This window comes from Gobio gobio (genome assembly GCF_949357685.1).
Source record: "Gobio gobio genome assembly, chromosome: 20".
NCBI classification, from domain to species: Eukaryota; Metazoa; Chordata; class Actinopteri; order Cypriniformes; family Gobionidae; genus Gobio; species Gobio gobio.
This window is the reverse complement of record NC_137113.1, coordinates 17,780,686-17,804,961: the sequence shown is the minus strand read 5'-3', so window position 1 is coordinate 17,804,961 and position 24,276 is coordinate 17,780,686. Positions and strand designations below refer to the sequence as shown.

At 38.7% G+C, this 24,276-nt stretch overlaps 1 protein-coding gene across 2 annotated transcripts in view; it reads left to right on the top strand.

The window, feature by feature from the left end:
• Positions 1-20,606, top strand: part of ccdc186 (coiled-coil domain-containing protein 186) — a 36,340-nt gene extending 15,734 nt beyond the window's left edge. The window contains exons 12-17 of one of the 2 annotated variants that reach the window (XM_079845998.1): positions 1,696-1,885; positions 4,732-4,812; positions 7,847-7,909; positions 8,849-9,068; positions 15,004-15,223; positions 18,562-20,606. In XM_079845998.1, the coding sequence (XP_079702124.1) occupies positions 1,696-1,885; positions 4,732-4,812; positions 7,847-7,909; positions 8,849-9,068; positions 15,004-15,223; positions 18,562-18,645 (858 nt within the window). In that variant the 3' untranslated portion in view covers positions 18,646-20,606. The remainder of the gene's footprint in view (positions 1-1,695; positions 1,886-4,731; positions 4,813-7,846; positions 7,910-8,848; positions 9,069-15,003; positions 15,224-18,561) is intronic. The other variant, XM_079845999.1, reaches the window with a different exon arrangement.
• The last annotated feature ends 3,670 nt before the right edge of the window (positions 20,607-24,276 follow it).

Below are 24,276 nucleotides of genomic sequence, written 5' to 3'. Positions count from 1 at the left end.
ACTGGGGGTCGGGGATGTTGAAGGCCGAGCTTCGGCGTGTGTGAGGTTTATCTCTAAAGATGTGGCTCTGCCAATGTTAAGCAGAAACTCCCGACTGTATGCACATTTAAGAACAGATAGACGCGGCGAGGACGTACAAAAACACTGACTCACAAGATAGAAAACACGAAAACACCGCTCTGTCGGGAGAGAGAGAAGCCGCAGCGTGTGCACGAATATTAATAATTAGCTACACATAAGAAATCACTGATCACAGATCAGAAGGAACTGAAAAAAGACTTCTGTTTTCATTTGTACATCCAAACACTGAGAAACTGCCAGCATTCACTCGTTCACAACCCATGATCTCTCGAGCGCTTGCAAGGGCGTGCCAGATTCTCTGGGCGGAGGAAAGGGAGGAAACCGTTCCTGCTTGGACGTCAAACCAGGAGACTTCAGGATTGGCTAGTCTGGCCTGTCATTTTCTCAAAGGCAGAGAAAGACAGCCAGAACTCGGTTTTACACCGATCAACATTTCTATCCACTTGGGGACAATATTCAGGCTAGGGGAACTCATATTAATGTTGAAATACCTCATAAAATGAAAATTTCATGCCATGGGACCTTTAAGGATCTTAAAGGTGCAGTAAGTAATTTCTGACAAAACGCTTTTGAAAGTGGATCGGACTGAGAACCACAACACACTTGTAACCAATCAACAGTAGGTGGCGTATGCAATCATGATTTGAAGAAAGACTGTAGAAAGAGAGATGGCTTGGAGACATTACAAAAGAGAAAAGGTCAGAGGAGTATCACTGGAGAAAGAAGGGTTATGATCAGGCAAGCGCTTTAGGACCAGGGTTAATATTAGAAAAGCTTTCCAGCACTGGAGAGACCTAAACGGGAAGGCCTGAAAACAGATGCAGAGGTTGCGTTGTTTCTGCGCCATATGTGAGACAAAACCAAGATATGCTGTTGTTGTAATGTTAGCTATAGTCATTGTTTGTCTGGAGCTGGTGACAAACTAACTAACAACCAACTCTTGCTTGTATATACTCTTGTGTACTGTATGTTAATTTTTTCTTCTTCCTTGGCATTCGTTCGCCATCTTCACTTTATTTTCAGCTATTATAAAGAGAAATCCACTCTTGCCATTGCATGTTAATGCATTTTGGGGGCAGAGCAATGAAGGGAGTTGTGTGTTTGTTTGAGTTCATTTCAAATATCAACAGTGTTTCTCGGAAATTGCTTACTGCATCTTTAATTGGGGTAAAGCATAAAACTTGAGCACAAATTTAAACTAAATGCAATGTATAATAAATATGCAAATATTTTATATCTAAAGTGAAAACATCTTTAAACAACATTTAATTAAATCCTTATTAGCTACGCAAAAGGTGCTGTACATGGCTGCACAGGAACATTACTGAGTGATGGCACCAATTAAACCTTAATGATCTCATATATTAGAACGAACCATTCCAATAAAACAAATCAGCAAAACAAATTGTTGGAATAAATAGCTTGTTTGTTTTGTTACACTATATAAACCTACACTATTATTAAAAATAGCCAAGATAGTCACCTTACTGCTACTTTTGATTAGTTACGTCCCAACACTGTGAACTAGTTTGATATCAGTCCTTAAAAGACACACACACAAAATCTTTATTCATTTAGATTTTGAGACATTATTCAGTTTGCCTATGTTCTCAGACGGGAAGGTTGAAGAGAGAGGAGCAACAGAGGCGGGAGGAAGTTTTGGCACTGCAGACGGAAAGATCTTCGCTGCAGACGGAGATGTCACAACTAAAGACACGTGTGGAGGAATTGCGAGACGAACTGGTCACTCAGAAGAGAAAACAGGCGGCCAACATTAAAGACCTCACCAAACAACTCACACAGGGTTAGCAGCTCAAATAAATCCTTTTTTTTAATTTACATTTTTTTTCAGGTATTGATTTATTTCTTAGAGGCCAGAAATAGTGACAAATTCCTCAAACGCTTTTACAAAACAAGCGTTTCATGGTCAATTCATAGATTTCAGTCAAGTGACTGGCACAGAGGCTTGGAGGGCAAAACATTCACAGGCTGTACAGCATGGGTATTTCAATCACTAAACATCACTATAATGCTTAACGTGAAAATGACTTAAAGTCACTTAATATACTAGAAAAATTATATTAAAAGATTAAATTCAGTGTATAACTTATTGATGTTGCACACTGTGTACAGGCAAGCAGATCAACCCAGAATATGACCCCAATGAGCTATTTGGTTAAAGGGTTCGTTCACCCAAAAATTAACATTCTGTCATCATTTACTCACCCTCATGTTGTTCCAAACCTGTATGAATTTCTTTCTTCTGCTGAACACAAAAGAAGATGCATTGAATATTATGGGTAACCAAACAGATGATGGGCCCCATTGACTTCCATAGTATGGACAAAAGAAATAGTACGGAAGTCAATGGGGTCCATCAACTTTGGTTACAGCAGAACAAAGAAATGAATACACGTTTGGAACAACTTGAGAGTGAGTAAATAATGACATAATTTTCATTTTTGGATGAACCAAAAATGAAACCCTTAAAGTGATATTTCACCCAAAAATGAAAAGCCCATGATTTACTCACCCTCAAGTCATCCTATGTGTATATGACATTCTTCTTTCAGACGAATACAATCGGTGTTATATTAAAAAAGTTCCGGCTAATCCAAGCATTATAATGGCAGGGACTGTTGCTCTGTTTTTGAAGTCCATAAAAAATGCACCTGTCCGTTGAATAACATGCTCCAACCGGCTCTGGGGTGTTAATAAAGGCCTTCTGAAGCGAATCGATGTGTTTGTGTAAAAAAAAAAATCCATATTTAAAACTTTGTGTGTAGTATTCATGAGGATCTATTGACAGAAATGCAATATAATATACATTTGTTTTCAGTGGGGTATAAAGACCTTACATAATCTAACGTTATGTTGTTATTAGCTTAGAATGAGTAATTTCTATCTACATACACCGCGGGTCCCCTTACAGTGAAGTCACCATTTTGCATGTTTCTACAGTAGCCCTAAATGGACAAACTTCTCTAAAGAGCGCTAGTCACTCTCTACTCTCTCCGCCGACAACATTTTTGTCCTGTGTCGGCCCCCTAGCTTCTCTATGTGCTTCGAAAGGGAGGGGTGAGCGTTGGGTTATTGCAATTCACAACCTCACCGCTAGATGCAGCTAAAATTTACACACTGCACCTTTGAAAGCGTTTTCTTTATAATGGTTTTCTATGGGAAAAAGCTTAATGGGAAACATATAACTTTATATTCTGGGTTCATCTGCTTGCATAGTATGCATCATCAATAAGGTGTAAACTGAATTTTCTCAGGTTAGTACAAACCTGGTAAAAAATAACTGGCGAGCAATAGAGGAAAGCCTTGTTTTGCCATCCAAGTGGGGGTTCCTATAAGGACATGTGACGTCAGGTGAAAACTATGAATAAAGATGTAAAGCACCAAAACCTTTAAAATTCTTTATTGTACAAAAATCACCTTAAAAAAAACTGTAATTTGTTCATATCAGAATGAACTGCATGAATACAACAATATGCTAAATTATTAAAATGACTGGAACATTTTAAATTTTATAAATGCATAAACATTTTACACATACACCAGTATTTAATGTAGTCTTGGTCTGTTGCATAGTTTTGTTCATGCTTTTGAGGATGAGGACATGTCACACAACAGGTCCATGCTGGCATCTTCTTAATTTGGCTCGCTTCTACCAAGCAATTCTTGCCAAAATACCATAGAATTGGACGTGTGGCCTTTGACGTCAATATGGGAAGCATTCCCCTCCCTTTTAAAAGATTATTTATTTTTCTATCCTAAATTTGCACAATTGTACATTTGCACAGTTTTTTCCCTTACTGTCTATCCTATCAGAACAACCCTGCGACCCATTTTTGGGCTATGATATGACCCCACCCCCCAGTTAAGAATCACTGATGCCAATGTTTTTAATACAAAACGAAAAGGAGAAAAAAAAAGTAACGAATCATAACACAGTTCTGAAAAGAGGCTATATCGTTCCAATCTCATATTGTTTTTCTCCTCTGTGTGTAGATGTATTAACTAGAATTCGATTTGTTATTTTAATAGTGAGTTACTTCTCTATGCTCCCAGGAGCCCACAGGCACTGCTAGTAATTATCAAGCCATATTGACGCTCTCGGTGGGGCAGACTGACATTCATTGTAGACAGATTGAGTTTATGTATCTGTGCCTGCCTGAATCCGCGGGAGAGGCTAGGTTAGGGCACAAGACCATTTCATAGCATCTCTTCGACTTTGAGAGGAGAGACTAGGAGGGGAGAGAAAGGGAGAAGAATGTGCACCTTGGGACTCTTTTTGTGTCAGAGGAGGCATACAGTATGTGACGGTATTTTTAAACAAATCTATTTTTTCCTTCTCCCATTTGGGTCCCTGTGATCTTCAAAAGCTTTCTCAAGGTCTGCATGTTAAATGTGAACCTTAATTCTGCATGTTTGATGGGCGCTACAGATGTGCCCGGTGGGTGGGAGTTTTATAGTAAGTCATAACCCCCCTCAGCAGGTGTAGCGCTTGAATTAGGCACTGAGCAGTACAGGCACTCAGTCATCGGCTCATTACTGATACTGAGGTGTCTGTTTCTGCCAGGAGTGTGTGCGTTCATCACTGTAAGAGAAAGAGAGAACTCATTGTGTGTTTGTGCCCTTGTGTAGCTCGTAAGAAGCTGGAGCAGGTGGAGAATGGAGGATGCGATCGAGAGGGGAGCAGTATGGGCAGTCGCTCCAGTTCCTCAGGTACATCCATTTAACACTTCATTAGACACACACTCAGTCATTTTTATCTTTTCTTCCCTATATGCCCTATTTTGGTAACACTTTACCAGTGGCCAAAATATAATGCATTATAAAAGTATCTATAATGCCTTATACAACAGTTCACCCTTGCTGATTTTTAGGCCTCTTGCTCACGGGGCTCTTTCTTAATTACAATAGACTTTATCCCCTATATATTTTCATAAATAATTGTCAGCAGAGTAGGGCTGCCCGTAACATTTAGTCGACAAAATTGTATTAGTCAGTTAGTCACAGAAAAAAAAGGAAGTGGCGAAGTAAACTTCCTAATTAAAAAAAATTTAACCTTCCTAATTTCATAAATAATTGTAAGCAGAGTAGGGCTGCCCATAACATTTAGTCGACAAAATTTTAGTAGTTAGTTAGTCACAGAAAAAAAAGGAAGTCACGCAATCCGTAAGGGACAGATCATTAATGCCGGGTTCTTGTGCTAATTACTGGGCAGGAAATCCAAATGTTCGCCTATCATCCATCAACCTCAAATATGGCTTATCATTTGAAACACGTAAGTAGCATCTTTAAATGGCCGCTCGCTCTAATGTTAACCTAGATAAATGTGCATTATTAGTAGACGCATATCCATGTGTTTGTGGGGAGTGTGGAAGGATGCTAAAGTATAGCGCTTTACTGCACGAAATGGAGGCACTGGCGTGATCACTTTACATTTTTTCCTGACAACAGCGGAAACAACACTACTCAAAAAATACTCCGTCATTTTTGGTCATACAGATTCAGTAATACATCATTCGAAAGGGTCTACTTTTATTTGTGTAAACTCACAATAGCAAAAAAAACATTGTGGGGGGCAATTTTTTAAAATATTTTTATAAAGCATAAAGAAATCGAACCGTGAACAAAATTCTAGGTCTAATTCTAGTTGGGAAATAATCCTTTTGGGACTATAAACAAACAATATTTGCGTCAAATATATTATTAGTCCATTCTTCGCATTAGTGAATTAGTGCTGTTGACATTCAAATTCCCTAGTGGTCTGGTGGTAGAATTTTTTTAAACCGTGTCAAAGCTTCTGGGTTCTAATCCGCCCTCATGTATTTTTTATTTATTTTTTCTTCATTAAAATCAAACATGTTCATCATTGATTTGTATATTAAGAGCATGGACACATTTGTGTGCATTTTGTTTTGTGATTTCACCGGAAAGAATAGAGTATCTCTCCGTAACGGCATTAAGTGTGCACACGCTCGTCTGCACGAGCCAAAAGAGAATGTAAACCCCGCCTACTTTGATTTGATTGGCCATCTCAATCATTTTGACATTGCTGTTAGACCACTGAGGTAAACCAGACTAAGGGTGCGTTCACACTTGTTGTTTGTTTGGTTCGTTTGGTCCGGACCAAAAAACAAAAACAAAACATATAGTCCTGGTCCGCTTAGCGTTCACACTGGCATTTTTAACAGCGAACCTAAAGTTACCGAACCAAAGGCATAGAGATACGGTCACAACCTGATTGGTCGGCTTTTATGACGTATATTTCGCAACGGAGCTTGCTTCGAACATTCAAAACAATGCTTTGTGCTGGATTAAACGCGATAATTTTATGCGTGTACATATGTTTTTATTTTTACCAACTGAGAACTCACAAAGAGCTCATAAAATGTTCAAAACATTCAAAACAGCACCAGGATTTCCTCCGTTGTATGCAGAAACGAAGACTTGTCTCCCTCAATGTCTATGGTGGTTACGGCCCTGACTCAATGTATGCTACTCGCCTCACAGACAGAAATATATCTATAGAAAGCCTGGAATGTCTACTTTTAAACCAACCAATTAAAACCGAAAAGAAATGCTCTCTGATTATGTAATCCGTATGAAAGGTTGCGGAGATGACGAGTCCGCATCGTCAACTTCATCTTTGCAGCCGCACTGACTAAACACTTGTTTATTAATAAATAATTAAAATGTCTCCTTTGTTCCCGACACATTAATAATTTGCCGGTGCTTTGCTGCACGCTTTATTGGTGTGCTTAAGCGTAGACTAGGCGTATTACACCTATATATATTAAAGTCTCATTATGGTTTGGTATTCTCCTCAGTATATATTTAAGTAACTAAAATAATATAAAGTGTGATTAGTCGACTAATGGCTTAAATGAACGACTAGTCGACTAGAAAAATCTATATTTGGGGACAGCCCTAAAGCAGTTATTATACATTATAATGCTTACCTATTCATGTCTGCACCTTTAAAGAGCATAATCCATTAAAACGCATAATCAACACATGAAATAGGGTCTTTCAATGTATTATATTCTTGAAAGAGCTAATTATGAATAGATATGTTGTTATGAAGGTACATGTATCCACCTTTTTCTGAACGTGTAAGTCTCGCCCCGACTCTTTACATTTCCGGTCTCCGGTGTTTCTAGTCAAATTAGCCTATTTTCCGAGCTGATAATGTAATGTTAACCTATGAAAATGGCACTGTGGAGCCATGTGCTTTTTAAACCATCACTTTACAGTGTTGCAATGACTGTCTTTTGTCAGCGCTTAACTCGTCAAAGTTCAATGTGTGCGTAGATGTTACAAAGCTGTCCGAAGTTAGGTGCTGCCTGCACTGAAAACACGAGCGCTCATATCCTACATGCAGCTCCCGATCGGGATGAAATTTGAGGGATTTTGTCCTCAAAATGATTAGAGTGCACACATACCCTCTTTGGGGAGTATTGTAGCTTAAGTGCCGCGAGCCATGCACGTTTTCTCTTGCCAGTCGAGCATAAAATGCAAGGCAGCCATACGGTGCTGTGCACGGGCATTCTCTTCAGATTCGCTGATGCTCAAAACACATACTTTCCAAGAATTTCTTCAGTTTATTGCTGTTCCATGTACAGCAAACAACAGCACAGCTCAACGCACATTTTTATTTTTTTTAGTAATGTTCAAAAAGTTTCTGTTTAGTTCATTCAGACGCTCTTTTTTACCCCGTTTTGACATTGTGTTCCTATGGAGACCGGAACAGGACAGCATCTAAACGGAAGTTGGAATTCCTCATGGCAGCACTCATCGTTTACTCAGGAAAAAGGTGGATATTAAAAGAGAAAAGTTATTTTAATTTGTAATATTTCTCAATATTGTTTTTACTGTATTTATGGTCAAATAAATGTAGCTTTGGTGAGCATAAGAGACTTTGCAACAACATAACAAGTGTGTGTGTATGTTTATATGTGTGTACATGTTTTTCTATCCCGGTGGGGACTTTGAACTGAATGCACACAGACTCATGGGGACTCGTGTTACTGTGGGGACCTAAATTGAGGTCCCCATGGGAAAAACAATCGTACAGAATGAGTTTTGTTGAAAATGTAAAAATGCAGAAGGTTTTCTGTGATGGGTAGGTTTAGGGGTATGGTTAGTGTATATGTTTGTACAGTATAAAAACCATTGTGTCTATGGAGAGTCCCCACAAAGATAGTAAACCAGACGTGTGTGTGTGTGTATTCTGTGTAATGTTTCTGGTTCAGTACAGATTAAGTCACATCAACCTCATTTGATGAAAGAGAAGCCAAAAATCTAAAAAAAAAAAAACAGTAACACACTTACAGTGGATATGTAAAGTTATATCCAATCTTTCAACATAAAGAAATAGTCCCACTTTAGACAAGTGTAAAGTTGAAAAACAACTGTAGTTTTACTAAATAAATAATGTAAATGCTTGAACACAACACTGATCTTCACATTTATGCTTTTAAACCCTCTGGAACGCTGACCTGGTTTACTTTCTTGTAAGTGTGTTACTGTAACCTGCAATTTTTGACTTTTTTTTTTTAAGACTGAGGAGTGAGTCAATTTATTTTTGGTTATCGACATTATCAGCAGCATTTGCGGATATAGCTTAACTTGTATAAAACCCAGAGTATTCCTCTAATCTTATTTCTAAGTTTGCTTCCTGTGTTGTTTGTTATATAGTGTGGCCTTACAGTGTGACTGTAACTGCACAATGGTTTGAATCTCTTACTTTCAGGCTCTCTAAACGCACGGGGCAGCAGTATGGATGATCGCTCTCCGGAGAATCAGTCCGGTTCGTCTGTGGTAGTGGTGGACAGCTTCCCCGAGGTGGACAAAGCTGTGCTGGTGGAGCGCATCGTGCGGCTGCAGAAAGCGCATGCTCGTAAGAACGAAAAGATTGAATTCATGGAGGACCACATCAAACAGCTGGTGGAGGAGATCAGGAAAAAGACAAAGTGAGTGAGAGCGAAAAAGACAGAGTTGAAGATGAAAAACTCCTTGGCTCCCAAAGTTTAATTTGACATTTACAAATGAGCCTGGAGATTTGTATATACAAAGTTGTCATGAAGGACAGGAAAGAGAAGCCATGAGTTTAATAGAAAAATGAATCATTTAGAAGGATACAATGGCTCCAAAAAACATTGGGACACTTAAGCCACAATGAAAAATGTCTAATAAAATATTAATAAAATATCAAAACCACATGGCAATTATTTTAAATTAGTATCGCACAAACTTGTCCTCACAAAAAAAACCTGTTAATTAGAGCATAAGTTTGGCCATGTAGTGTGTTTAATATCTAAACACATATTCAGGCAGTTTTAAGTGTCCAAATATTTTTCGATGCCAGTATAGGATAGCTCTGAGCATTCGGTGTAGAGAATTTCTCATTGCCGGCCCTCCTTTCCGTCTGGTCGAATTTTGCTGGTCATTGTCCCTCTCTTGCATCCTCTCTTTCTCTTGTTTTTCTGCCTATTTTTGTTTTGTTGAGTTTTTTCCCTTTGTTTATTTGTCTACAGCTTCCTGAACTAGGCTTGTATCTTGTATGTCTGACTTTCATTGCAAAAGGGTATCTGGCAGACATTCATCTTTTTCATTCACACACACACTGAGCAAACCTATGCTTCTGACTGAGAGGTCTTGGCAGTGATATTTATAGCTGTCGGTTCTTGCGTCACCGAGGTTGCTAATGATGCCTGATACATATTCATACGCACCTCCATACATGAGGAATCAGGCCTACGGTGCACATTTCCACCACAGAACATAAACATCTTTAAGTAAATGGTCTCGGAGAACGAGAATGCTTTGTTTTCGTGATCAGTCTTTGAATGGGATAAATAATTGAACATGCCGCAGAATACTGAGAGTTGGGTTGCCGCCACCGCTCTGGACAGAAATGCCATCTCAGTCCCTTTCCCATCACTTTTGAATAATGATAGGCCTCGAGTCGATCCACCTGCACTAATCCACATTCATTAGTTCTAATCAAAGACGCATCCTATTGAGGTCAGGCTTAATTTAGCCTCCTTAGCTGATCTTTAGCCATTACGTGCAGCTGAGCTTCCTCAACAAGTCCAAATTCACCAAGCGGTGGAATGTTTCCCAGTGTTTATCGACTGTTGCTGTTCGAGTGATTCTTTGACATACAGGAAGGTTAGATCAGGCCGGTATATCATTCAAGGCTCAGTGGAAATTGATTATATCATAAAACCGCAATTGATTTAATAACATCACCTTGATTTAACAGCGTGACGACACGTAGCTGAGGATTACCATATTTCTCAAAGGAGATAAAGCTAAGTGTTCTCACTGCGCCTCTCGTCAAGGGCGGTTAGAGGAAATTGCTGATGTTCTGGAATTGATACCAAGTGCCGTTGGTTTTGCATGCGATTCATTCATGGATTGGTGCATAAATTATTACTGTATTTAATAGTGCTTGCTACATTTCAACAAGCGAAACCTCTAACCTTAAGGATTAAACTTTAGCATGAACAAATCATATGGCTTGATGTGGGGAGGTATGCTATTACTTTTTGAGATCATTGCCCAATGGATGATGAAATATGTAGGAAAAAATGATTGAATGTTCAGACTCTGAACCTCTCGAATTGACATGGTGTCCCTGGGGACTGCAGCAGTGTCAAAGGACCAGAATATCAGCGGGACATTGAAAATCATGGAAATATTGTCAGGTGAACGCCAACATTGTGGCGGCGAGTTTTGCACAGGCAAGCTGCTTTCTCAAGAAATGTAATTATGTAGTTTGAGATTTTATTGTGTGAAATGCAATCTGACCCGAAAGGCTGGTAAATGATTTGGGAATTTTTTGACCCATATTTATCTTTTGATCAACACTTTTGCATCTTGATTGAAACGGGAATATGCTGTCTAGATTTATCTTAGATATGAGCTTTGATTTGATATGAGCTCTCATCTTTACTCATGGTTCAGTTGTAGTGCTAGAAATTCACAATCCTCATAAAATAAACATAAAGATTCACATTTTGTCTTTTGATTTCTCAAAAGAAAACGAACAGACTGCCAAAGCCTGACTCTTTATTTCGTCCTATGGTTCATGTCTGTTTTTTCTACACTCTCCTGGTGTTCCTGCTGTCTATCTTTCGCTCTTTTAGCCTCTAGACTGTGAGAATCAGGTCATGCCACTGCACTTAAGCGAAAACTGTGATCTGTTTCAAACAAACAGGACTGCAAATCAAAAATTCAGAAGGGTCTCAGAGCTGTGGTACAGCTGTTGTGCTGTTGTCCAGCCTGGGTCATGTCCCGATCCAATTCTTTCTCTCTTTCCCTCATGTTTACTGTCAGTTTTCCACTGTCCTATATAATAAAAGCCAATAAAACTCAGTGGATTACTACCAAACTGTGGTAGGATCACCACTAGAAAGGTTTATAATGAATTGCAATTACACGTCTGTATGTGCATGCAAAATGTTTAGCTAGAGACAACTTTTTAATTTCCTTTTGTTTCGTTTAAATACTACCGTTATGGAGCTGGGGTCCACCTGGACCCCATATTAGTGAGAGGTAAGTTGTTTGTTTTTATTTTTTCTTTCTTTTGTGTGTGTCTGTGTACGTATATGTGTGTTTGTCCTTTTTGTAGCATCAGCACATCACAGAGACTTTGTTTTTCATAGCATCTGTGAATTTGCCCTGGTTTCTTTCCTGTCACTGATAAATAACCACTTTGAAACATTGAGTCATCAGGGTAGAAAAAAAAGTTTGTTTGATAGACGCCCTAGTGTGTTCGTTTTAGATTCAGACAGTGAAATGAGAGTGAATTCATCAATTCAGAAAGCACTTAAATTGCTTTTTTTTGTGCTCTCAAGCAGAGACCTTTAGCCTCACGTCCTCTAATGTCTTTGTCTCGAGCAGTGGTCTAAAGAAACCATTAGAATCGAATTCTACCTTTATTTGGGCCGTGCGTCACTGCAGAGAAAATAGATTTTAAATAGTGGTCGCAGAAGAAAGAACTCTCTCCCAGAGACTGAAAGATAAATGTACGTCACAACATCATCCAAGAAAACCACACAGGCTTCTCCATTTTTCTTTTTTATTCCAGCATAATAAATGGACAACAATAGTGAGGGAGATGATAATTACTTATGATTTCCGTCTGTGGTTTAAATTGAAGCACTTAAAACTGAATTGTGGTTTTTATAACTTAAGCTTTTTTAAGATCTCTAAAACATTGGGTATAAAGTTCTCTTTTTTCCTCATGTCTCTTTCTGGGTTTCACTAAAAAATAAAAGATATTACCTGGAACATCAATTAAGGATTGAAATTTTGGTAATGGAAAAAAAAAACATTAATTAAAACATTATATATAATATATATATATATCTCACACACACACCAATCAGGTATAACATTATGACCACCTTCCTAATATTGTGTTGTAGAGCCCTGCTGGGCCTCAAATCTAGGCCCTAGCCCGACTCAGGCCCTTTTTTTTTATCCTCCCTATTACCAGAAAAAAGTAAAAAAAATTACCAAGCAACGACAGTGAGTTAACCACATGTTTGATCAATTTAGCGTCTCAAATCAACACTTGACTTGTCTTGCCTATAATTAAATCCATAGATATAAAACACTTCAAGTATATCACAATGTTAGTTTAAATGTTTACTATCCCCACCACAGTAAAAAGGCATTTCTGACAAGTTGAGGCAGGCTGATGCTCGCGACGGCACTCGCAAACGAAACGGGCTTTACAATCTAAACTAATAAACAAAATGAAAATAAAAAACATGCAGTTTGTCTTACCTTACATCTCTCCGCAAAATGAATATAAATCTGATCTTCAATTCCCGCGCTATATGCACATTTAACCGAGTTTACGTCAGCGGAAGCAACAGATATGAGCTGCATTTTAGTTATCATCAACTAATTTCATGATCAAACGCCGCTATAGGAGAAAGCGCGACCTAAGCACTGGTGAGATCATTTAGTCTCATTAGTTTTCTGAGAATCTGAGACTTAGACATACTTTCAGTTTCACTTGCAGCAGTTTGCGCGTTGGCTTACTTTACTTATTGCGGCGATGCGTGTTGCAGAAGCACCGTCATATCCGACTACAACGTGTCATATATAGCATATATACGCTCTCACACGTTTATTTTAAAAAAATTTGCCAGGAGTAAAATTTACATATGTGGTTTAAACAACCAGATGCATTTACACTTGTCCAGTTTCGTCTGAAATGCGTCCCAGACCACCTTCTGAATCGGTGTGTTTGAGTGATCGAATTTTAATCCGTCTCGAAAGAATTTTGGAAGGCAATTACTCATGGTCTTTTCACAATTGGATAGATATCTGATCATAGAAAAAGCATGAAGTGAGCAGGTGTAAAAAGGCCCTTACTCTTCCTGCTGCGCTGAAGGAGCGCTGGCTGCTCTGCTGCTGGCGTGGACTCTAAACTCTGTGCTAGCCAGTCTTGACAGTCGCGGTAGCATGGTCTCGTGTTGTTTCCACCAGTGCAGCACATCTCATAGTTTCTTTTAATTAATGGATGTCTAAAATATAAAAAGGAGAAGCCTAAAACAGGCCGAAGCCCGGCCCGCGTGTGAGGTATGACGTGAAAATTGGCCCAAAACCTGGCCTTAGGAACGTAAATAAGTCTGGGCCCGTTGGGCTTGGGCTGAAATCCAGGGCTCTATTGTGTTGGTCCCTCTTTTGCTGCAAGAACAGCCCTGGCCCGTCGAGGAATGGACTCCACTAGACCCCTGAAGGTGTGCTGTGGTATCTGGCACCAAGATTTTCGCAGCAGATCCTTTAAGTCCTGTAAGTTGCGAGGTGGGGACTCCATGGATCGGACTTGTTTGTTTAGCACATCCCACAGATGCTCGATTGGATTGAGATCTGTGGAGTTTGGAGGCTAATCAAACTTGTGCTCCTCAAACCATTCCTGAACCATTTTTGCTTTGTGGCAAGGGCGCATTATCCTGCTGAAAGAGGCCACAGCCACCAGGGAATACCGTTTCCATGACTGGTCTGGGGCTATGCAGCCCCATACGCAACAAACTGTGATGCGTGTATTCTGACAAGACTATCTTGATCTTAACTATCTATCTTAACTTTGTGAGGAATTTGAGCTACAGTAGCTCGTCTGTTTGATCGGGCCACACGGGCCATGTTATGCCTGATCAGTGTGTGTGTGTGTGTAAAATATATATATATCCCAATTCCAAATTTGGTTTAATGCTGTCATAATTTCTTTTCTGCACTCTGTGTACTTTTATCTCTCTGAACTTTGTTTTCACTCAGGCTATATACAAGTTACATATGACGTCTACCCTCACTGTCTTTTACGCAAGGCCATACCGCTATTCGCATTTTAATTTGATTAATTGAAAACCAATCTTTTTAGACTTTATTTCATGAAAAGCCTTTAACCAGAAAGCCTTTAAGTCTTTCATCAAAATCAAGAAGCTTGTCCTTTGTGTACTCTTTGTAGATGACCATTATATTCATTTACTAATGGAATTCTTTTCAAGAAGTACTCCTGCAAAAGTGACAATGACATAAAAAGCCATTTCAATTAAATGAGTGTCACATTAAATCTTATTAGACAGACGGCTGAGATTTTAGCTGTGCAAAGCCTTCTAATCTGTTATTAGTGAAACGCATTAATCATCCAGAGTGAAAGGGAGGGACAGAGAGAGAGACGCTAATGATGTAGATATAGGTAATGGGGTCTTGGAGACTGTCGTGTTTTTCTCCTCTGTCCCCGGGTTCGCTAGTATCGCCACCTTTTACCTCCTCACTGAGGATAACGATGTGACAATGGCCTTTATGGCTTGAGGTTTCATTGACAGTTAAAATTGCTGTGTGTATGTATACGTTGCAATTAAAACTTTGTGTTTCCTGCAGGATTATCCAAAGTTATGTGCTCAGAGAAGAGACGGGAGCTTTGTCTTCAGAAGCCTCAGACTTTAACAAAGCTAACTTGAGCCGGAGGGGAGGCATCATGGCATCGCTGTACTCCTCCCATCCTGCCGATAGCGGCCTCACTCTCGACCTCTCGCTGGAAATCAACCGCAAACTCCAGGCTGTGCTAGAGGACACCCTGCTCAAAAACATCACGCTGAAGGTATGAGCCAATATCCACAGCGGTGACGGACACCCATGTGTATATATAGAACCGATATTTATTTATTTATTTATTGTTTTATTTCTGTTTTTGACAATTATAACAACAGCACTGAACTGAACAAACTGGTAACCGATGTTGATTTCAAATCACCAACACACACGCTCCTATTTTGATAGCTCCGCCCCGCACATACATAACCCAGGCAACGACTGGCGGAATCTGCTGTGCCAGCCGGCCGAGGGTATGATGTCATCAATAAGTGAAAGCAAAGTGTGTTACTGTGGTAATTCAGGTCGAATGTTCAGTGAAAAAGTCATCCGTTATATCCCAAAAACACAAACGCATGAACAACTCGATAGCACAAGCACGACAGTCCAACTAACGGACATATTACAATTGACAAGATTAGAGGGTTATATCGATCACGAAAAGAGGAACCAAAGGAAACAAGCATATATTAGGAGCAGTGTTGGGGAAAGTTACTTTGAAAAGTAATGCATTACAAAATTGTGTTACTCCCTTAAAAAGTAACTAATTGAGCTACTTAGTTACTTTTTAAGAAAAGTAATGCATTACGTTACTTTTACATTAATTTTTCTCACCTGGGCTGGGCTTGTTTTTGTATTTTTATAACAAAAAAGTTATATTTTGGTGTAAAGGTATTTTTCATACCAAAATTTAAATAAGACCCAGGCTGAGGTAAAAATGCAAATTCACGCATGAACAGTAGAGGGCGCAGCTCTGCTGTGCTGCCATTCTGGATAATGGAAGAATAGGACTCAGGAGAAAAAAGCTTAACTAATAAAAACAAAAAATCTAGTAATTTTTGCTCATGGTTTAACTGAATCATCAAAGGTCAGCAGTAAGACTTCAATAAGGGTAGATTAAATGCATACAAATATTTGTTTTATTTAACATTTAATTATTGGAGGTTTGCATAGTACTCTGATTTTGCATTTTACTGGTTTTATTCATTTTGAGGAGTACTGAATCTTTATTGTGCAAGTGTGATGAATAAATGCCCACATTTAGTATAGAACCACAATAACCATCATGTTTACACACAACGCCTCTGCACTTACTCTCGATTTTTCTCAACATGGGGACAGGAGAGTTGTCAGTCAAATAAATGGGAAAAAGTAACTTGCGTTAGATATGTTGTTGTAAATTTGAAAAGTAATACGTTACTTTACTAGTTACTTTACTAAAAGTAATCTGATTACGTAACTCGAGTTACTTGTAATGCGTTACCCCCAACACTGATTAGGAGTATATTATCTTACTTTTTGCACACACTTTGGGAGCTGACGCTTGAAACAGACAGAGAGGCGTTTTTATCAAGCTATTATCAAAGCTGAAGTGACCGACGATATGATCGCAAATGGACAAACAAGCGAACATGACACATGAGCATATTCAAGCAAAAGCCAGCATATATTAGTTCTGTGAAACGAAACAAAATCAATGTTACTCGCCTGTCGAGAAGAAATAAAGCAACCTGTTCCTTGAGTTCTCTCCAGCGCTGGAAAGCTGATCCGATATTTACACAGGTCCTAATTCTTGCCTGATCGTAAGCCTTCTTTTGTTCCACAGACATCTTCCACATTTGTTTTTTTTATCTGCCATCACTCTCTCGCTGTCGTCGCTCGGCTAATGTCCGTCCTGTGTCGCGTCTTTTGAATAATGACGTGCACTGAGCGATCTCTTCTCCCTGTCATTCGTAGACACGCCCCTAACTGCTGATTGGCTATAAGTTTGTTTTGGTACTCGGCCCGAGACACTTTTTTAAAGCAGTTTTGAAATACCACTTACCCCACCTTTAACTCTTTTTAAATGCTGTAATTTTTGCAATTTCACTCCCTCCATACATACAAGACAAAACACACTTCTACATCAATAAATAGTCAAAAATACAGTGCACTGTCACTAAAGTGTCTTGTTTAAATAAAATCTTTGATATGGTAAACAAAAAGGTAATGAATAAAGCATGTCAAAATTATTCTAACCAATTAGAAAAGCATAAAACATTCTAAACCGCCTGAATAATAATAATAATAATAAAAACATTACTGCTGTTGCATCTTTTTATTTTTAAGAACAGCATATTAACAACAGGCTAAATAAATTTACAACGTCAGGACTCTATCAACTCCCCATAAATATAAGCTTAAATATAAGCATTTATAGGTTTCTGTGTTGTTTGATATGCTAAAGAGTGAAGAGAAATGGAACAGGCTGGAATACTCAAACTGATCTGACAAAACCCAACATGTCTGAAAGGGCAAAGGCCCTATCGTTTTCCTTAGGATTATTCTTTAGTCTTCTAATTTTTTTGTCAGGGTTTTGGGGCCCTTAAAATGCTGAAAATGGAAAAACTTCCAAACAGCAAGTCATGAAGCCAAGACATTGAGGATGTTAAATTGCAGACAGATTGTTGATCCCTCGAATGGTTTGGCCGTGGTGTTGAAGCGAATTTATGGCGAAAAAAGGAAACGGGAGTCATGGCGCCACCAACTGGCAGCAGGAAGTTTGTCATTTTCAAAATGCTATGAAATCACCCACTTATTTTTACCTGATTTACCTCAAAGTTTGTTCGAACAAAGTCAAGACACGGCAGATGTAGACCTGCGAAGTAATTCTTTATAGCTTAAATAATGTTGCCATGACAACGCATCAAACTGTGGGGTGTTTTTGAGACTCTTAGCGTGCATCAAACTGCATGAAACTCGACACATACATTAGCCTTAGCCATTTGTTTCTGCAATTGCAATAGCGTGACCATATAAAGCCAAACTAGATGTTGGTATATTGATGTTAGTGTTGAGTTCTGCAATGGTATCCGCTGATGTAAGTACGATTATAAAACTAAGCTTCTGCGTTACTGGATTCCTGGTGATGGCTATCAGAAGAAAAGCAAATTTGGTGGTGATGTACGACTGTTGAGTAAGTGGGCAAATTCCCATGCTGGCAGTAACCAGCTCTCGGTTATAGATCCGCATCCAGGTCACAACAGGGACAGCAGCTTTCCTGTACGAGGGAGCACATCAGCTGGGAGTTCAGAGAAATTAATAAAGTATGTTTTGAGGACAGGGCGCAAGGGGAAAGTAGAACTCCATTCAAAGCACAATGGCAGGATTACGGTCTTACCATGAGATGAGCAGGAAATCAGACCGTTTCGAAGCAAAGCAGCCTGAAATTGCCTGATTATCCAAGCTTACAGGCTCGCTTCTCTCAGATGTGCCTCGTTTTGCTCTCCTTGTATATGAATAAACTGCCGTTCATGTAAATAATAGCATTAATCCTCACAGCAGTCTGATTTGTTTCTCTCACTACAGGAAAATCTCCAGACGCTGGGTTCGGAGATCGAACGGCTAATCAAACAGCAAAGAGTGCCGGATGAGACAGCCGGAAGGAAGTGAAGACAGTTGAGGGGAAGGCTGTTACAGTAAACAGCACACGCTGAGCCCGTTACAAAACGATGTACTCCGTTTGAGAACAAAACAGTGCTCAGTCTGATACATACACTGGAGGCACAGTTCCAGATGAGGACTGAACTGCGCCAGAGATACTCGCGTGACAAATGAATGGAACGCACCGAGATTACCAAGAGTCTGTGCTCACTTTTCTTCACATCGTGCCCGACTTCCAACTTTCCTCTCTTCGCTTCCCCCGTGATGTAGCCGCCTCACCTGTGCCTTGATGAGTCAAGTTCATCAGGTTCAGAGCAGAATCGCAGTCCTATATCCAACGACCCGGTGTGTAAAGTTGGGTAGATGAATGGCTATTCTCATAAATGTGACCCCCACCCTCTTTTTGAAGAATGAAAATGTGCTGGACTAATGGAGACGTGCCGATTCTGCAGCTCTTTGGAGGCTTTCAGAGGCTTTTCCTCTATTCACGGCGCCGCAGGTTAATGGCCGCTCTCATTTCCCCCTCATGCAAACGTGCCAATTAATGAATGTATTATCTAATGAAAAGGACCCTTGTGTGTAATCCCACACGCTCTGACCCAAGAGAGTGGGCAACATTCCCCGTTCGCGCTGCTACTAGGTTACCGCTGCACCCGGATAGCATTATCTCGCGCACAGCACTTAGGCGAGAAGGGCCATGCCAAAAAATACAGCTCTCATAATGACGTTAAAAACATGAATCGGAATGATTAAGTACATCTCTGAATTTTTTATCCATCTAGGGCTAGTCTTAAGGGAGCTCGTCTTTTATTATCAGTTTGTTCTATCTGGATTAAGTTGTAATTAAATATTATTGTTATTTTTCCTCCCATCTCCTTTCCCCCCCTTCTACATCTGCTTATGTTTTCTGTAGAAACATGCTTGTAATTATTTTTATGTTCCATCTTTTTTTTTTTTTTAAGAATGTGTTGCAATGCTACTTTGCTCCCCAAAGAGAAGTAGAGTGTAACATCCCTGTAAAATGAAGGAGACATTGTAAATATTAAGGGCAAAAGTGCAATTTTAACCCCCCTTTTTGTTTGACTGAGCCGTAAATCGCCCTGGCCAGCGTGACAAGACTCCTGCAAAATATCCCGTTAGCATCCAATTCCATGGTGATGTAACCATATGGCACGCAACATCGTGCAAAACTGAATCCATTCCAGCCTGAGGCATCACTGTTCCGCTTCTGACTCCGTCCCTTCTTGCAGGGGTGCACGATGAAGAATTGCACCGTTGGATGCTGCTGATGGATTTTTCATGTTCAGCTTTAGAGCTTGTAAAAGGCAGCCGTGCTTTGATTGGCAGATCTCAGCCAGTTCACCAACCATTTTAGTGCCATTCTCACTGGGTTTTCTCCCGTTTGAGTCGCTATTGAAAGTAAACTCATGCCATACACTGTGATAAAGGGTTTATAATAACTTGACGTACTGCAGTGTAAGCTTGTCTAGGTCATATCAACTGTTCCAATATTGAGAGCCTGTGCTGTAGTTTTCAGCACTCCCAAATCCCAAACACACTTCACACAGTCCGGAAAACGAAGGATGAAGGAAATCATGCAATGCTAGCAGAAAAAAATAAGCATTTACACACAGCCCTAATGGTGAAATAAAGATTCTCTAATCTGTTGATAATTTATCAGTGTACTTTACAGTCATAATTTATTTAATGTCTCAAAATAGAAGAAAGATCTCTCGAAGTATGTACTTTTGTGAATGGTGAATTGAAACTGATGAGAAAAAAAAGAAAAAAAATCACTTGTTGATTCTGTTTCTGGTCTGTAACCTGTGCTCTGCTTGATTGTATAGTGAGTGAAACTGTGACTATAAACTTGTAGATATATTGTACAATGGTCATGTTTTTAAACTTCTGGAGTCTTCTGTATATATGGCGTTTAAAGGGGATTAAATTGAAAATATTATTATCAGTCATTAATTTCCAATTTTTTTAATGCAAGATTTCAATCTATTTTCTATAATGTATATATATATATATATATCTCAAGGTCAAGATGTAGCTTTGGCAATTACCGTGTTTTCAAGTCATGTCAGAAAGAATGTATTTATTAGTTAAAATGCACATGAACATCAGCACAACTCGTAATGAGTTTTGGTAACTTTGGGTTTATTAAGACTTTCCTAGTTAGGTGGGTGATGTGAGAAAACAATGAGGCAATGGGCAATGGATGCGGAATCTGCCCAAGTACAAAAAAACTATGCTAATAAGTATTTAAAATAGGCCTAAACAAACCCATTAACATATTTACTGACATATCGTTTGAGATGATACTGATATAAATATTATAATTCAACTTTATTTGGAGTTCTTCTTTATTGCACTATGTATATTTCTTAATATTAAGCCCAAAACGTGTTTAATGTCACTATTACTAAGGATAGTATGATCACTGTATAATTTAAATGCAAGATATTTAAAGTGTACTTTAAAGTATACTTGCAATAATTCCACTTTAGCACAATTAAATATACTTAAGTATATCTTTAGTTGGACCTCAGCACTTTTTATGGATAACTAAAGTGTATTAAATACAAAATTACTTGTCACCCCCCTTTTTGAAAATATACATGAAGATGCACTATCCAAACTTAAATGGTTGCAATTCAAGAATGCTTTGGAATATAGACATACGTTTGGTCTCATTTTAAAGAAGACAGATTATAGCTCAAATGGAATAACTTCAAAAAATAAAAGTATGAAAAGATTATGAAAGTTTAAATTTAATGTAAATCAAATGTACTGTACTACATATTTTATATAAAATATATGTTACAAAATAATTTGTACTCTAAAATTACTATCAAATCAAAGCCAAATGTCTCACCAATTTGTGTTCCAAATTTGAAGTTGATATCACAAAAATTGAAGTTCTCATGAGATTTTGTTTAGGCGCTGTACAACAAATAGCCACTGGGTGTCATTAGCCACGTTTACATGCGCACTTTTTTGTCATTCCGATTAAAATCATTCCGATTGAATGATTCGGTGGACTGTTTACATGAGACGTTATCTAAACCGATCTGGTGTTTACATGTGCTGACTTTCGGTAGGAATCATTTTGTGACATGCGCACACAGTTTGTCTGCCGCCTCCGTTATGTATCGTGGATCAATAATTCTGTGTTGGTAATTTTAATATTTATTTATTTTTCTGTGGGCGGACATGCAGTAGTTTAACCTAATTTATGTCCTATAAATGGCTATTTCAACAGCTGTGAATGATGAATGCGGAATCAAAAATGAATTCAATTCATTTATTTTGAAAAACACAAAATTAACAATAAAATGCACTCAAATTATTAATAAAAACATAGGATATACGGTGAAACATGAATGAAGCATTCAAGACGTGCTCAGCATCATTACTAGTAGGCCTAGTACTAAAGATATATATTTCAGATGATTAAGGAAAGATACCATAATCACAAAGGTATACATATTAACAAAAGTAATTAAAGTAGACTGTGGGTAATGTTACTTAACAAATTTGAAGCAGTTGTCGAATTTTTTTTTTATAGCTAACTTAACTAACGAGAAACAGAGAGCAGCTTGAATGTTCCCCTTTGCAATGGCAGCTCTCAACGGCCACCAGGACTTGTACAGTTTTATAAAAGCTATTTATTATTTGTCGTAAAGTGTAAGAATCACCTCAGAAAAATAAATTATTCTGTCAGGCGCAGTTGAAGCCTCGGACAAACGCTGTCAAGATGAGATGGTGTAGCCTGGCTATGTCTGTGTCATTATTCAAACATCATGTTCATAACATGTTACGAAATAAAAAGTTTAATACCTCAGAAAAATGAACTTTCCTCTCAGTCAAAGCCTGGTGTGAGCGCGGCGCACGCTCTTCAGTTGAGGTGGCGCGCGCTGTATATCACGTCACAGAAAGACGTGCACTCAAAGTAATCGGATCAGATCGTTTACATGGTGGAATTTTTCGTTTGATCGGTTCGTGAAAAGGTTTATCCCACCCCTCTCAAACCGATTACAATTTCATTCTGTTTGGCCATTTTTATTCCGATTGAGGTGTTTATATGGAGTATTTTTATTCGGATTGGACTTTTAAACCGATTACAGTGCTCCATGTAAACGCACCTAGTGAAATTCCATTGATTTTTTTATGCAATCTCCTGTAACAAATGTATATATTTTTGTCCAAATATCACAAAACATTTGGCAAATATAGAACCGTGAGACTCAGACCTTTCCGACGATAAGTGTTTTGTCAAGATTAGAAAAAGTTTTTATTATAAAGTTTTTAAAATAAATGTTGTAATATGAAACATGACGACGCCCACTAGGGGAGGAGCTGCTAGAAGAATTTAGAGTACCGTTTCTATGGTAATTTCAATACGATTTCAAAACGGTTTTCACAGGATGAATCTTGAGTTCGTAAGCTTTCAAATGATATATAGTTTGTCAACATTAGATCAGGATAGATATAGGATATAATTGTTTTAAACATGCAGTGGCACATGGGCCCACCGGTGGGCCAGTGACAGTTAACAGGTTTTAAGTATAAAAATGTTGTATACTAAAAGTACAATTGCAGGGTATATTAAGTACATAAATATGTATTAGTAGTATATTTAGCATAAAATAAATGTATTTTAAATACATTTTAGTACATTTATTTTTCAGGAGGGTATATATAAATAAATGGCACCCGGCCAGCACATGATGTAAAAGAAAACATGATTCATTAGACCAGGCCACCTTCTTCCATTGCTCCGTGGTCCAATTCTGATTCTGACCATCTGTGGACCACAGATTAAGACCCTGTCGCCGGTTCACCACTGTTCCGTCCTTGGACCACTTTTGTTAGATACTGACCACTGCAGACCGGGAACACCCCACAAGAGCTGCAGTTTTGGAGATGCTCTGACCCAGTCGCCTAGCCATCACAATTTGGCCTTTGTCAAACTCGCTCAAATCCTTACGCTTGCCCATTTTTCCTGCTTCTAACACATCAAATTTGAACACTTGCTGCCTAATATATCCCACCCACCAACAGGTGCGGTGATGAAGAGATAATCAGTGTTAGGGTCATAATGTTATGCCTGATCGGTGTAAATATAGTTTTATTTTTTATTCATTTTGAAATAATATAATTTAAAGGTTTTTTATATATAAAATACTCTAAAAGCTCTGTTTTCGTTTTTTGCATATCAACACTGAAAGATCTGGGAGGGTTGTTTTCGCCTCGCTATTATATGCCTATTTATTTTTGCCACCATAACTATTCACGATTAAACGGTTAGTTGCATTTTATTACCACATTTAATCTAGCATTTCCCCTGCTGTCTGCAGCCCTGTCAGTCCTTCTGTCCCCTTTTTTACTGACTTGCAAGGTGACTTATGGGTCACTGGTCACTCATTGGGTGTGTGTGAGAGTACAATAAACCACGTGTTCCCCCTGCATTGCCTTAAGTAACATTATGTAACAGTAGCAGGTGATGTCCAAAACCAAAAGTTTCTGTGTACCCTGTGTTCCCTTGACTTATTGATCCTCTTTCCCGTAAAACACACAGAAACGTCAACAACACAGAGCGCTGATATTAAGCAGGTCAAACTAAAGGAAAGC